Source organism: Squalius cephalus, assembly GCF_949319135.1.
Source record: "Squalius cephalus genome assembly, chromosome: 7".
Taxonomy (NCBI): domain Eukaryota; kingdom Metazoa; phylum Chordata; class Actinopteri; order Cypriniformes; family Leuciscidae; genus Squalius; species Squalius cephalus.
This window is the reverse complement of record NC_137128.1, coordinates 5,783,503-5,799,723: the sequence shown is the minus strand read 5'-3', so window position 1 is coordinate 5,799,723 and position 16,221 is coordinate 5,783,503. Positions and strand designations below refer to the sequence as shown.

General features: G+C 37.7%; 1 protein-coding gene across 2 annotated transcripts; it reads left to right on the top strand.

Moving 5' to 3' along the window:
- Positions 1-1,152: 1,152 nt before the first annotated feature.
- Positions 1,153-14,779, top strand: mcoln3a (mucolipin TRP cation channel 3a). Of its 2 annotated transcripts, none has more exons than XM_079877240.1 (12): positions 1,153-1,436; positions 1,822-1,986; positions 3,971-4,124; positions 4,353-4,434; positions 4,530-4,626; positions 5,020-5,119; positions 5,480-5,589; positions 8,347-8,496; positions 9,322-9,423; positions 9,700-9,822; positions 13,131-13,337; positions 13,705-14,779. In XM_079877240.1, the coding sequence occupies exons 1-12, from the start codon at positions 1,191-1,193 to the stop codon at positions 13,846-13,848; spliced, it is 1,680 nt and encodes a 559-aa protein (XP_079733366.1). In that variant the 5' UTR covers positions 1,153-1,190; the 3' UTR covers positions 13,849-14,779. The 2 variants fall into 2 exon arrangements, with proteins under 2 accessions (XP_079733366.1, XP_079733365.1); XM_079877239.1 differs by having other exon boundaries at positions 1,154-1,436; positions 5,477-5,589.
- The last annotated feature ends 1,442 nt before the right edge of the window (positions 14,780-16,221 follow it).

Sequence of the window (16,221 nt, the reverse complement as noted above, 5' to 3'; positions counted from 1 at the left end):
TTGTGATTGGTCGAGTGCTTCAAGTGTGTTTGGGAAATGTTCCGCCCCTAAAAAGTAGAAAGTGATTTTTTTTACACTGTCAGGAAATGCATTTTCATAATAAAATTTGCATTCATTCACAAAAAAAATTAGATTTCATGAAAATATAAAATGTGGATTTCAAATTTGAAATGAATTGGAACTGACTGTAGGTACTATATTAATCTCTATACACATATTAAATGACTTTACTCCTTCAAGGACATTATAGAAATATCATCTTTCATACTGACAGCCAAATTAACTTGTATAAACATCACACAACATTTTATTACACTTATTTGACAATAATGCTAAAATATGTTGTTATAAGTTATAAAAAAAAGAATCAGCTCTCAGTTTTCAGTAGCACTATATTTTACAGTCCTGTTCCCCATGTACATACTTTGCACTTATTATAGTAATTAAAATAAATGGGTAATAACTATGTACTTAACCCTGGACCCCTAAAACTAACCTTTACCCATGTAGTTACCTTATATTACCAGTACTTTCTTAGGTAACTACACATACTGTAAAATAAAGTGCAGCCCAGCTTTTTCATGGACTGTCAACAAAATGTAAAGAAACTGTCAGCTTGGAATTTTGAATATGTGTTTTGCCGGTAGCCATGCTTGCGAAATCTCAGTCAGTACAATGTTTGAATTACATAATGTATTATTATAATATATTATAAAGTTTTACTTATGAGTTGAATATAAGAATTGATTCTCTGCTTGATTGACTCCACTCACTATTATAAAATGTTTAGTATTAAGGGAACAGATTCTGGCTGATTCAAGCATTAATTTTAAGTTATTTATCTCTCATTGAGGGAGGAGACGTTTGTTATCACAAGTTATCGCAGCATTTTCATATTTTTTATACTTTTCAGCCACACTCATATAGAGTGACAGACAAATGTTGTGAATGCTGCACAACCTGCTCAGAAATGGTTTATCTCTCTAGTCGGTGCATCGTCTGCTCTGCGGCATGTGCTGATTTACTGTAAAAACATGCGTCTTTGTCTGATTTTGACTTTTATCAGCACTCATCTAACTCAACTTGATGATGAGCTCTGGTTATGCCAGTTTGAAAAAAACTGCAAGACAACAGCTTCAGTTCCTCAAACATAGGAAACCCCAGTGTGTGTCAAGTGCCGAGTCACTCAGATGCTCCGACTGCAGACTGAGTTAGGACAGATGTCTGACGGGGAGCCTTGTTTGTGTAGTGCTTCAAATAATCACCTGGCATGCAATGGGACGGCTAAATCACACGCGGACCCTCAGTTTGTGGAAAACTTCAGGAGAAAGCTGAAATATTTCTTCATGAGTCCATGCCAGAAATACAGAGCAAGAGGTCGTAAACCATGGAAAATGATGCTGCAGATACTCAAGATTGCCATTATTACCATTCAGGTATGTGATTTAATTTACCCCAGAGCTATTAAATAAAAAATACTTTTTTTGTGTATAGTCACAAATATTTTTAAAGAGCACCTGTTCTGCTTTTCTCCATCTTCATCTGTCTTTAGTGTGTAATGTTGCTGTTTGAGCATGAAAAAGTTATTCTCTATATCAGTGTCAGTGTTTCTGAACTCCTGAAACGCCTCCACTGTAGTCTTGAGTTTCTTCCGGGAACGAACACGTCACAATATTCCTCATTATAATAATTAATATGCAGAATAAAGGGGCGGGGCCTGGTTGAGTTAGTTAGTAGTGTGTACATTAAAGTTGCAAAGTCACTTGAATGTCTAAAGTGGACTATTGAAATAAAGTCTTACCTTTTGTATTTGTTTCACAGTTGGTCTCTTTTGGATTGAGCAACGAGATGATGGTCACCTTTAAAGAGGGAAATCTCATCGCCTTCAAACATTTATTCCTGAAAGGTTACAATGACAGCAATAAAGATTATGCTTTGTACACAAGACCTGAGGTCCATGACCACATGCTGTATGCAATCAGAAGGGTAAGTCCTTTGGGTTACTGTCACACGGTGGTAAACCCTCACAAAGCAGTCTTTATTATAATGCAAACACTCAGGGGAACATGGGAATCCACATAGCAGAAATACCTCAACAAATTACAAACGAGAACCAACTAGGGACTGAACTGACCTAAACGGGGAATATAAATACAGGCAAACATAAAGAGAGACAGGTGTAAATCATAAGTATCCATAGAAACGAACAAGGATATAATCAGTTACCAAGGAAACCGAAACTAAACAGAGCGGGGAAAAAGGAACTAAATGAAACAAAACAGAATATCAAAAATAACGTGACAGTTCCAAAATATGCTTTGGACCAACGTAATATTCATTGGTGGATGACAGTACATGACGTCACAAGCGCAGCGCCAGAGAGTATAACTGGGCTCCTGTATTACACATCATCAGGTGTTTTCAGGAGCCGTTTTGTTCGTAGCTTGTGTAATCGAAGATGAAACATGGATAAACCAAGCAGCAAGTGCTTTAGAAAGTACGTGCCCCTGTGTCCTCGTTTCATGACACCTGAGGATACCCACGATCTTTGCACTGATTGCTTGGGAGCGGAGCACATGTGTCTAGCACTCGAGGGATCTGGATATGCTCATGCTCACGCCGCCTTCTTGACAGATGAGGGTTAAGCGTCTTCTCCCCGCGGTTTGGGTCCTGCTCCTGCTGAGGCACAGCGGAGACTTAAATCATGGCGATCACAGGTCCTGGAAGAGACCGAATTCAACCCATATTTTTCCTTCTCCACATTCAAATTATTCTGATTTGGGGGCCTTATGTGAGCAAGGATCCATGAGGATGTCCCCTGTTGAGGCCAGCTATCTTTCACAGAGTGAGGCTTCTTCGTTAAAGGCTCCAGTCTTGCCATCTAAACCGCTTCAGACCCCCTTGCGGTTGAACGGTAACGCATATGCAGCAGCAGGTCAGGCTGGTGCGACCGCAGTCGTCATCCCTGCTAGGGGATTTAGATCAGGAGCAGGGACTGTCTCCTGAAGTGGTTGCTGGGTGAACAAAATGATGTGGGCAATGGAGTGACCCTCTATTTCGTTTACCTCCCTCCCCAGTTACTGTTAGGTCTTGAAGTATGGATAACTCCTATTGCGTCAACACCAAGATACAGCGTCAAGGCTTTACTTCGAAAGGGAACACCTCAGGTTGCGTATGCAACCAGGTTCGCTGAGAAGGGGAGTGAGACATTGCGTCTTGTTGCCATGCGCTTCTCCTTCAGACAAGAGTTGATGACATGTAATACAGGAGCCCTTTTATAATCACAGGTGCTCCACTTGTGACGTCGTGGACTGTTGTCCACCAGTGAATATCGGCGTGTGTTTGCTCATGCTTCTGACACCGGTCACACTGATGGCGTCCCCCAAAGCATCCATACTAAGACACACAGCAACAAACACGCAAAATAGAAACTTTAACTATTACTTTCTATGCCCTGAGAATTTTGTGCTGCTCTGTGACCTGTACCTGTCTATCATATATCTACAAATACACACACACACACACGTCTGTAATGTGTATGTTCTGTTTCTGTTCAGTTTCTGATTGCCCTAGTTAGTCTTCTTGATTACCGATTATGTTCACCTGTGTTCCCGCCGGTGTATTTATACTTAACTAAAATTATAAATATATCAAAGTATATTCTATATTTAACTAAACTGTTCTGTTTAGTTCATTGTCCGTTATTGTTGATAAGTTCACTGTTGTGGATTATTAGTAGTCTGTTTTCCCCTCGACCCCTTCGTTGTGCGATTTCTACAGCCTGTAGCAACATCATACTTCTTGTTTGATTCCTCACGGATGTGTTTAATAACGCACTATACAATACAAGGCTGCGTTTCATTTGAGCACAACTAAATATCAAGCTGCTAACATTTTAAATGTCTTCACAGGAGTGACTGAAACTGCTTTCTTGTTTGCATCGGATCAATTATCTGATTTTGTTTGGCAGTATCTACACCTCCAGAACCTGACTGTGGATAATCACGCGTTTGAGAAGATCGATGACATGTTCACCCCTCTGTCCCTCTGTCAAGAGTTATATCGACACGCCAACATCTCACCCGCCACTGAGACCTTTGATATCGACCCACATGTAGAGACAGGTCTGTGCCATACTTTATCAAAATTAGTGTGAAAAATACAGATATTATGCACAGAAACCCACGTTACATTATTAGATGAAAAGTCATTTTCACCACAGAGGGACTTTATCTAATCTTTAATAGATTTTTCTTTGAAGTGTTTTGGTCTCTGGATTTATAGCTCACTGTTTTGTGTTCATTTTATATTTAAATGTTATTATTTTAATTTTTTTTTTAAATATATTTCAGAATGTATTTCTATATATCCCATTTCACCCTACAAAAATGATGATTTGGAAAATGACATGAACCTCACTTTAGATTTTCAAAGGTGTGTACACTACTTTCTTCTTTGAAATACATTCATCAGTTTTATTTTATAGAGTTTGTTATTCATGAAATTATATTTTTGTGATCCTTTCCCAGGTTGTTAGCAATAAAAATCTATTTTAAAATAAAGGCTATCAACGTTCAAACTGTACGATATCAAGAGCTTCCTGACTGCTATGACTTCAACATTAATGTAAGTGTTGTTACATTTCATACATTTTTGTCTTGTATAAAGTCTCAGTGATAAAATGACATGTCTCTATTTCCTTAACATCCAAAGAAAGTTGGTTTCTGCTTTAGAATTCAAAAAGAACATTTCTGTGAAAGTTTTTACTTGCCATAATCTCACAATTTCCAGGATTGGCTAATTGAGGTTTGTCACATTTTGTCACATGAAAGCTATACATTTTTCTCTTCCCCTTCTCCTTCTCCAACCATTTTGTTCATGTCATACCATTTTGTTACTAGCTGACAAGTTCTTTACTCCTCAGTGTCATCTAGAGAATGACTGACTCGATGCTGGAATTCCTTAGGCCAGGTTGAAGTTCCCTGGATAAAGTGGGTAATCTGCTGTGTTTGCTTACAGATCATGTTTGACAACAGTGCCCACAGTGGAAAAATCAAGATATCTTTAAGCAGTGATGTGCAGATAAAGGGTTGCAAGGACTGGAATGTTTCAGACTCAAGTAAGTTGATTTATCAGAAACACTTCCTCTCTACAAAATCAGCGGTCATCACATATCACATCACATATCACAAGTTCACACAGGTGTTCTAGCAGAATAATCTCAGGTTTCATTCGTCACAGTAACTGGGCCAGTTCCACAATGTTTGACAGCCAAAAAAGTCCAAATACTTTTGAATATACCCCCTACCCAACGCGTGAATCTGATCAGTTATCCAGTTGCTGAACAAATAAATATTAGGACATTGAATATATATTTAGTCACCTGCAATTATTCCTGCTGTCCATGTAGCAGCTAACTAGTATGTGCCATACTGATATTACTGTCTAAAGGTCTCTTTTGCTGTGTTTGTTCCAGCAGACAGTCACTTCCGACTCATTGTTCTGTTTGACTGTGTGGTCATCTGCTCCTGCTTGCTCTCGCTCGTCCTCTGCACACGCTCAGTCTACACAGGCCTTCTCTTGCAGTTAGTAAGTCTCCTCGTCTGGCGCAGTAAGGGTTACTCAGCAAGTCCACTGAGCAAATCAAGCCCATAAAAGCACTGCTCTACTCTATTCTACTCTATTCTATTCTATTCTACTCTATTCTATTCTATTTTACTCTATTCTACTCTAATCTATTCTACTCTATTCTACTCTATTCTACTCTACTCTATACTATTGTATTCTACTCTATTATATTCTACTATTCTACTCTATTATATTCTACTTTATTCTACTCTATTCTATTCTATTCTATTCTATTATATTCTACTCTACTGTACTCTACTCTATTCTACTCTATTCTATTCTACTCTATTCTACTCTATTCTATTCTATTATATTATATTATATTCTACTCTATTCTATTCTATTTTACTCTATTCTACTCTAATCTATTCTACTCTATTCTACTCTACTCTATACTATTCTATTCTACTCTATTATATTCTACTCTATTATATTCTACTCTATTCTATTCTATTCTATTCTATTCTATTTTACTCTATTCTACTCTAATCTATTCTACTCTATTCTATTCGACTCTAATCTATTCTACTCTATTCTATTCTACTCTATTCTACTCTATACTATTCTATTCTACTCTATTCTACTCTACTCTATTCTATTCTACTCTCTTCTACTCTATTCTATTTTATTCTACTCTATTCTACTCTATTCTATTCTATTCTATTCTTTTCTTGTCACAGTTGGTGGCTGTAATAAAGGAGACACTCAAAATAGATCTTAAATCAAGAATCAAAAAAATAAACAGGACAATAACTCTGAGGAAACACAACCACATAGACATTGACGTAAAACATGGGAGTCTAAACAATCCAGGACCAGGAACTAACTGAAACTGAGGGCTTAAATACACGTGGCAAACAAAAGGAGCTGACGAGTTAATTACTGAGGGACGTTAATAGGATGAATCAATGAAACACATGGGAAAACTGGGTCAAAGAAAAACATGCAAACAGAAACTGGACTCAGAGAAAACAAAGACAAAACAGAACATAACCCTGACCATTCTATTCTATTTTATGTTTGGGTGCATGAGAATAAAATAGTAATGTTTGATAATAAAGGATCAAATTAAAGTTGTTGTAGTGATAGTCTCATTGTTAGGCATTTATATTTATAATATAATAATTATAATTATTATAACATAATTTAAGTTATAATAATATAAGTTAGTATAATATAAGTAATATAAGGTATAATATGAGTTAATAGCACATACAAGTGTCCTATGGCGAGTTAGCAACTTATTGTAAAAGATTTGAGTTAGTATGATGTTAATGAAATCAAACTGTACGAGTTAGCCTGGTCAACATTTCAATTAAATTGCAATTAACATGTTTGTGCAGTACAAAATAAATATGAACGTTTTTGTTAACTTAAAAAAGAGACAACTGATTACCTCACATTAACTGAGTTCTGTTTGCTACTTAGTTCCCTTAGTTACTGATTATGTTCACCTATTGTTCATTTAGTTACCTCATTTCTCCCTGTGGGTTTCAGCTCTTAAGGTGATGATACACGGGGCAACTCTTTTAAGCAATGTTGCTTGGGCACTTTCCTATTGAGAATGGGCAACACATTTCTATCTGGATCCTTTAGATCGGTCGTGGGCCCTGTGTCTCACCTGGTTGCCGGTTGTTGCCAACATTGCTCAAAAAGTTGCCCTGTGTATCATCACCTTTAATTTCCTCAGTTCATTGTTCTGTGTTGTTTCAGTTTGCATGGTTTTCTATATTTTTTCTGTGTCTCCTGTGATTTGTGATTAAAGACTGTTCTTTTGGATATCACTATTTGTCGTGTGCTTACTACAACCACCACCCCTTACACAAACTCCCACTGGCATTAAGATGAGCACAGAAATACTGTGCGGTATTCACTGAGTGCACTTAAGTGTAATGCCAGGCATCAGATGGAGTGCTGTAAAGCATACTGGAATCTGGAGCCGTGGAAATGTGTTCTGTGGAGTGACGAATCACGCTTCTCTGTCTGGCAGTCTGATGGGTGAGTCTGGATTTGGCGGATGATAGGAGAACCAGCCTGACAGCATTGTGCCAACTGTAAAGTGTGGTGGAGGAGGGACAGTGGTACAGAGCTGTTGTTGAGGGGTTAAGCTAGACTCCTTTCTTCCTGTATGGGGAATCTCAATGCTTCAGAACACCAAGACATTTTGGAAAATGCAATGCTTCCAACTTTGTGGAAAAAAAAGTTTTGGGAAGGCCCCTTTTCTACACAAAGCAAGGAGCATAAAGGAGCATATAGACATGGTTGGATGAGTCTGGTGTGGAAGAACTCGACTGGCCCACACAGAGTCCTAACCTCAACCTCATCGAACGTCGGGATGAACTGGAATTCATCACTGCTTTACTGGATGAAATTCCCTCAGAAAGACCCCAAAATCTTGTGGAAAGCCGTCCCAGAAGAGCGGAAGCTGTTATAGCTGCAAAGGGGTTACCAGATCCATATTAATGTCTATATATTTATAATGCAATGTCAATAAGTGTGTATATAGTGTATATTCATCAAAAAAGGAAATGGAATCTGCACTCCAAAGCAAATATAATTTAAAAAAAGCAATAATTAAGCCATGAATCCATCTAGTAATCAAACAACAAATCTCCATCCTAAAACTAAAGACAAAAGCTAATCAGGAGCAGGGGTGTGTAAGAAAATGTCGACAGTAATAGCTATGTTATTAGCATGTCATGTGTTTTCTCTCCGCAGGAGTACACCAAGTTTGTGTCCATTCACCACGATAAAACAGTTTCCTGGTCTGAGAGAATGGAGTTTATCAACGGCTGGTACATTCTCATCATCATCAGTGATACGCTGAGTATTGCAGGCTCAGTTCTCAAAATATGCATACAGAGCAAGGTGAGCAAGACAAAAACGAGGTTTCAAGTGCCCCGATTATGCTTTTTCAAATATCACCTTTCATGAAGTGTTTAATAAAGCCGTTTGTGAATGTAAAACATCTGTAAAGTTTCAGAGATAAATGGAGTTTTTGTCTCCCAAAAGAAAGTAGTGATTCTGAACTGCCTGAAACCAGTTATCAGTAATTCCAGTACGTAGTTTTGTAACAAATTTGCATAGTGCCAGTCTATGGTCTTCATTGGCTGCCGGTGAACAGGGTCTGCTCTGACCCTCAAACACTAGAGTGTATCTGAGACTGGAAGAGTTTAGTTTGTGTTGTTCATGTCGAGAAGACGCTGTTTTCTGCTGAAAAAATCCACTTTGATGAGATTGATACGGTAAAACCCACGCCATCCTTACTGTTGGTATCACTGTGTATCAAGTGCTGAGGGAGAGCTACATTCACTTATGGTAATGGGCGTTTGGTTTGGTCCGAGTAGACCAATCACAACAGACTGGGCCATCTGACCAATCAGAGCAGAGTAGACTAATCACAACAGACTGGGCCATCTGACCAATCAGAGCAGAGCTTGCTTTCTGAAAGGAGGGGTTTAAAGCGACTGAATCCAATTGTTTCAGACACTGTGGATAAAGAGGTGTTGCTGCAGTAAATATTATGAGAAAATTAAATTTGTTGATGCATGTAAACCAATAAGAGACCTCCAAAACAAAATTAGGAACCTTTAAAATAGCATCATGGGGGCACTTTAAAAGGAAATAAGTCACAGTCTCCTCACCAGATAAGCATGTGTTTAGATGTATGTTCAGTAACTGTCTTGTCTTCAGGAGCTGACGAACTACGATGTGTGCAGTATTTTACTGGGAACAGCAACAATGCTTGTGTGGATTGGAGTAATGCGTTATCTGAGTTTCTTTCAGAAATATTATGTAAGCTACTCATTTATTCAGTTTTTGGTGTGTAATCAGTTGAAGACTCCTCACATTAACTAAGGACAAGTGTCCAAATTCAGTAATTCTACTGTATTGTTTTCAAAACTAACAGACCTTCTGCTTGTAAAGTGTGCTTGTGCTGTCTATTTCTATTGCCACTGTTCCTCCACGTTCACTGTCCAGCAGAACACAGAAGTTCAGTCTGCTTCGTGATTAATGCTGGACGACCACGAGTCTGCTTCTCTTCTGAAACGAGTGTGTTTGTGCCTCCAGATCCTCATCCTCACCCTGCAGGCGGCTCTTCCCAACGCCCTCCGCTTCTCCATCTGCGCTGTGATGATCTATCTCAGCTACTGCTTCTGCGGATGGATCGTTCTGGGGCCGCACCATGAGAACGTGAGCAAACACACTACCAGCCAAACGTTTGGGATCAATACGATTTTTAATGTTTTTAAAAGAGGTTTCTTCTGCTCACCAAGGCTGCGTTTATTTCATTAAAAATACAAAAATACAGTAAAACAGTGAAATATTATTAGTGTAAATCAGCTGTTTTCTCTGTGAATATATAGTAAAGTGTAATTTATTCCTGTGATCAAAGCTGAATGTTCAGCATCATTACTCCAGTCTTCAGTGTCACATGATCCTTCAGAAATCACTCTAATATGAGGATTTGAGGATCAATAAACATTTATGATTATTATCAATGTTGAAAACAGTTATTTAAATTTTTATTCCAGGATTCTTTGATGAATAGAAAGTTCAAAAGAACAGCATTTATCTGAAACAGAAGTTTTGTAACATTAAACACTACCCTTCAAAAGTTTGGGGTCAGAAAGAATTTTTATTTTATTTTTGGGGGAAATAAATAAAATAAATCAATACTTTTATTCATCAAGGATTAAACTGATCAAAAATTGTTACAAAAGATTATATTTCAAATAAATGCTGTTCTTTTGGACTTTCTATTCATCAAAGAATCCTGAAAAAAAATTGTACACAACTTTTTCAACACTGATAATAATAATGATTGTTTCTTGAGCCTCAAATCATCATATTAGAATGATTTCTGAAGGATTGTCACGTTGTGGGTTGTGTTCCTTGTTCCTGTTTCATGCATGTCATGTGATCCCTTGTTCAAGTCATGTGATCCTGCCATGTGTTCCCTTGTCTGATGTGTCATGTTGGCATTGGTTCATTGTTTCATTGTTCACAGGTGTCCCTCTTCTAGTCGTTAGTCTTGTGTATGTAAGCCATCATGTTTGCCCTGTGTCTTCTTGTCGTCGTGAATGTCTCTTGTCCTGAATGTTTCTTGTCCTGATTTTCAGCCTTTGTTTTATGTTTGATAATTAAAGTTGCACTCGGGTTCGCTACATCTTGCCTCCAGTGGAATCATTCATAACAAGGATCATGTGACTGAAGACTGGAGTAATGATGCTGAAAATTCAGCTTTGATCACAGGAATAAATTACATTTTAAATTTATTAAAATGGAAAACAGTTATTTTAAATTGAGAATATTTCACAATATTACAGTTTTTTTCTGTATTTCTAATCAAATAAATGCAGTATTGGTGAGCAGAAGAGACTTCTTTTAAAAACATTAAAAATCATACTGATCCAAACTTTTGACTGGTAGTGTATCAAAAAATGTACCCAATGAAGATGTTTCATTTTAAGAAGCCCTTGTAACTATAATATACTAAATCTACTGATTTTACATGCTTATAATATCCTTACATTATTATATTGTCCTTATACACTCACCTAAAGGATTATTAGGAACACCTGTTCAATTTCTCATGAATGCAATTATCTAATCAACCAATCACATGGCAGTTGCTTCAATGCATTTAGGGGTGTGGTCCTGGTCAAGACAATCTCCTGAACTCCAAACTGAATGTCAGAATGGGAAAGAAAGGTGATTTAAGCAATTTTGAGCGTGGCATGGTTGTTGGTGCCAGACGGGCCGGTCTGAGTATTTCACAATCTGCTCAGTTACTGGGATTTTCACGCACAGCCATTTCTAGGGTTTACAAAGAATGGTGTGAAAAGGGAAAAACATCCAGTATGCGGCAGTCCTGTGGGCGAAAATGCCTTGTTGATGCTAGAGGTCAGAGGAGAATGGGCCGACTGATTCAAGCTGATAGAAGAGCAACTTTGACTGAAATAACCACTCGTTACAACCGAGGTATGCAGCAAAGCATTTGTGAAGCCACAACACGCACAACCTTGAGGCGGATGGGCTACAACAGCAGAAGACCCCACCGGGTACCACTCATCTCCACTACAAATAGGAAAAAGAGGCTACAATTTGCACAAGCTCACCAAAATTGGACAGTTGAAGACTGGAAAAATGTTGCCTGGTCTGATGAGTCTCGATTTCTGTTGAGACATTCAGATGGTAGAGTCAGAATTTGGCGTAAACAGAATGAGAACATGGATCCATCATGCCTTGTTACCACTGTGCAGGCTGGTGGTGGTGGTGTAATGGTGTGGGGGATGTTTTCTTGGCACACTTTAGGCCCCTTAGTGCCAATTGGGCATCGTTTAAATGCCACAGCCTACCTGAGCATTGTTTCTGACCATGTCCGTCCCTTTATGACCACCATGTACCCATCCTCTGATGGCTACTTCCAGCAGGATAATGCACCATGTCACAAAGCTCGAATCATTTCAAATTGGTTTCTTGAACATGACAATGAGTTCACTGTACTAAAATGGCCCCCACAGTCACCAGATCTCAACCCAATAGAGCATCTTTGGGATGTGGTGGAACGGGAGCTTCGTGCCCTGGATGTGCATCCCACAAATCTCCATCAACTGCAAGATGCTATCCTATCAATATGGGCCAAGATTTCTAAAGAATGCTTTCAGCACCTTGTTGAATCAATGCCACGTAGAATTAAGGCAGTTCTGAAGGCGAAAGGGGGTCAAACACAGTATTAGTATGGTGTTCCTAATAATCCTTCAGGTGAGTGTATAATCATATTATATGTATAGTGTTGTTCATCCTTATTGTATGCATGGGTAGTGGACATCTAATACATTTCCTTTACATGTAGTATGGCCCCATCTTAACTGAGGAATTAATGAAATATCTGTACTTGCACAAATTAATTTGATGCGCTACAGCAACATTTGTGTGAAGGCAAAATGATAAACTGCTTGTTAAACTCTCAATTCAATATTCATGCGCTTTGTACAGTCAGAGAAATTTTACACAATATATTACATAATTTGAAGGAATAAGCAAAATACGTTTTGTATCCATAAGATTGTCCTTGGAAACACTAACTTGCTTTAGAAAAAATGGGTGGAGTAGCTGTTGCACATTTCCTGTGCTGACTTTTGTACTTCCTGTCTCGAGTGCCATGTTTGTAGTTCTTTGTAGTTTTCCTGTTGTTTAGCAGGTTTAGCTCGAGTATAAACAGCCCTTGTGTTTCCTCTGTCAGTCGTTGATGTTTGTAGATGTGTTTGTCACTCATGCTCCTTTGTGTTCTTGGCTTTGCTTCTGCTTTGTTTTCGTTAAAGTAGTCCTTGCGTTTAGATCCGTGCCTTCCTTCCCTCTATCCCAAAGTAACAATCGCATATTAAACTTCCCAAAAGTATGTAATATCAACCACTCATTTAAGTAGTTTTAAGCGTAATGAATTAAGCATTTAAGTGAAATGAAGAAAAATGATAATAATGCTTATCTCTTCACAGTTTCGGACCTTTAACCTGGCGGCGGACTGCCTGTTTTCCATGATTAACGGGGATGAGGTGTACTCTTCCTTCAAAAAGCTCCGGAGCAAGACCTACGTGGTGTGGCTGTTCAGCAGAGTCTACATCTACAGCTTCATCTCACTCTTCACATTCATGGTGTTGAGCCTCTTCATCGCCATTATCACAGACACCTATGAAACCATCAAGGTGAGTTTATTAAAGCTTGCTACTCGCATTTAACACTCAACAACACCGCAGAGCAAGAGTCTGCAAGTGAAACTGGGTGTTTTCCCGGATGTATTGTGTGTGGCGATTGCCTCTGTAAACCTGTCACCACAATGCTGTGGTTTAGTGGCGAGTTGTTTTGCTGCTAACACACACTCACTGATACTCGGGCTGCGTCTGAAAGCCTAGCTGACTTGTTACTGGGACATGATTGGATTATTCATGTTATGTGCTGTAGTTTAAGAGTTGGCTGTTTCACAGGCCTTGTTCACACAGCAGCAGAATACAGTTATCAGTCTCACACACTGAGCCGCCGATGATAATGATCATCATCTCTCTGTAACCGCAGCATTACCAGACGCGAGGAGAGCCGGCATCAGAACTGCAGGCCTTCCTCGCTGAGTGCAGGGACACACCGGACTCGGGGAAGTACATGACGGATGAAGAGTCCTCCTCCTCCTCCTCCTCCTCCTGCTGCCTCTGTTGCTCCTGAAGCTCAGCAGAAACTCTTGTTATTGACATGAAAGGCTGAAAGACTGAGAAGGAGGAGCCAAAAGCTCTTTCGATGTAATATAAGTGTCCCAACTTATTTATGTGTTTTTTATTATGTAGAATTTATTATATTCGATTCCCAAAGATGGGCATAATTACATGAAAATGTATTTAAAATAAAAATACAAAATACCTCAGTTGAAACAAATCAAAATAAATGTATTTAAATATATTTATATTTTGAAAACACATGTGAAATTGGCCATCCAGTGAAGTTTCGCTCTTCGGCTGAAATCTGTCTGGATCTACTCTGAATGCACACAACATTCTGGTGTGTAAAACTGCTGAGAAACGTGTGTTTTCATTACCTCTTCCCTTTTCCATGTCCAGTAATAAGAATTTACACACACACACACACAAAAAATCCATCACCATCATTACTTCTCATACTGACTCGGTCAATACCAACACTATAGTCTTCTGTAGAGCTGAATGAACTCATAACTGATGGACTCTCCACATTTACTGAACGGGAACTGACCTCAGATGAATAAACACACTATTATTGAAGTTTGCATCATTGATCATCATGTTCCTGTTTATTACCGTGAAGCTGCTTTGAAACCATCTTTATTGCATAAAGTGCTATAAAAACGTTTCAGTTTTTGAGTGGATGTCAGTGGAGGAGAGGTGAAGTACACTGAATAAACTGTGTGTGTGAGAAACACATCACTTAATATATTAACAGCGTATCTGCTGATCTTTCATTTATTTTAACGTGAGCTATATTGTGTTAACACTGAAAACATTTGCTGTATTAAAAGTCACTGTTAATTTTTGTGACAGGTAATTTACAGCACTTCTCGTTCATTTCTATGGCCCTGTCCCAAATCTGTTATTTAGGATGCGTTACGTTCCAATAAACCCTGTCCAATAAAAACTGTTATGCATCTTGTCTTTTTATCATATTTATCGCACAGTTTAAAACTGAGCAGAATGCAATAGGTTGACTTCACATCTCTATGAGGATAAGGAAGCATGAGCAGAAGTGTTTTTCTCGACCCGAGAAGCATTTTATTGTCTTTTGAGACCATCTTCAAACGCTTTAGAAATTATTTCTGTTTGGTTACAGGTCATTTTCACTTTAAAATGCCATTTTTTCAAGGACAAATTGATACACTTCTTTCTTAAGTATTAAAATCTTCTGGTTAAGGCATGTAAAGGTTTATCTGGGATCTAGTTAGACTTTAGTCTAAATGTGTTCTTCAGAAGAGCCAGTAGAGGTCAGTGTTTACCGTGGCTTCAGACAGAGCCAAGTACACAATTTGATAGCTTTGTATTTTCTCTATTTTAAGGTTTGTAATCCTCGGTCTATTATTTATGAGTCTTATTAAGTGCAGAACATAAAACAGCTAATGTTTTCTTCCCTGAAACTGAAAGTCATCCTAAAGTCTCATAAAGTGTCAAATGTAACTGGCTATTTTATCGCATGAGAATCAAAGTGCATTTGTATAATTCCTCACATCATTTCTGTGTCTTGTGTGACATGAAGATTTATTTTAAAACATTACGAGGACTTTCAAACCGCAAAGCAATCAGAACTATGGACATTTACAAAGAATTCAATTTCCCTTTTTCCCCCTAGATTATTCACATTTACCCATTTCTGTTACCCTTCCTCTTTAATATGTGAATATATGTTCTTTAATATCGTTGCTATGAATGTTTTCCTTAGCTTTCATTACAGTACCTAATGTTAAAAATCTTATTCATTTTTTATGATACTAGATATGTGAAACAATTGTATTTTTCGAAATGTTACATGTATGTTTTGATGGAAATAAATGTTTTAAAAAAAATGAACAATCACCACCTTTATTCTAATTTGAATGGCTTTAATTACACCTTTACAAAAGACACTGAAAATAAGGTAGCTAATACTTTATTGCTAATATTTCAAAGCTTGCTAATTAAGAGAAATAGACAGAGTTTAAATAGAAATATTTAGCGATTCGTCATTGTGCGACACAATTCGGACACCAAACTCCACACTGAAGGCTTTTTGGTGTTTCGAGTTCATCGGGAACAGTATTTGTTGGATAAATTCATTTTTATTTATTTTATATGTTGCTTAATTTGTTTTTCAATAATTACATGTTTGGACCATAGCATATAGAGAGAATATTTTAAACAAATAAATTAATAAGTTAATAAAAGAAGAGTGAATGAAATAATAAATGAAAAGTAGGTTATATACAAATTTAGATAAATTGAGGAATCGTTGTAGGCTACTTGCAATTAATACAAATGTTAAAATATGTACATTTGTATAATATCTTTAGTATTATTATTATTATTATTATTTACAGCTACA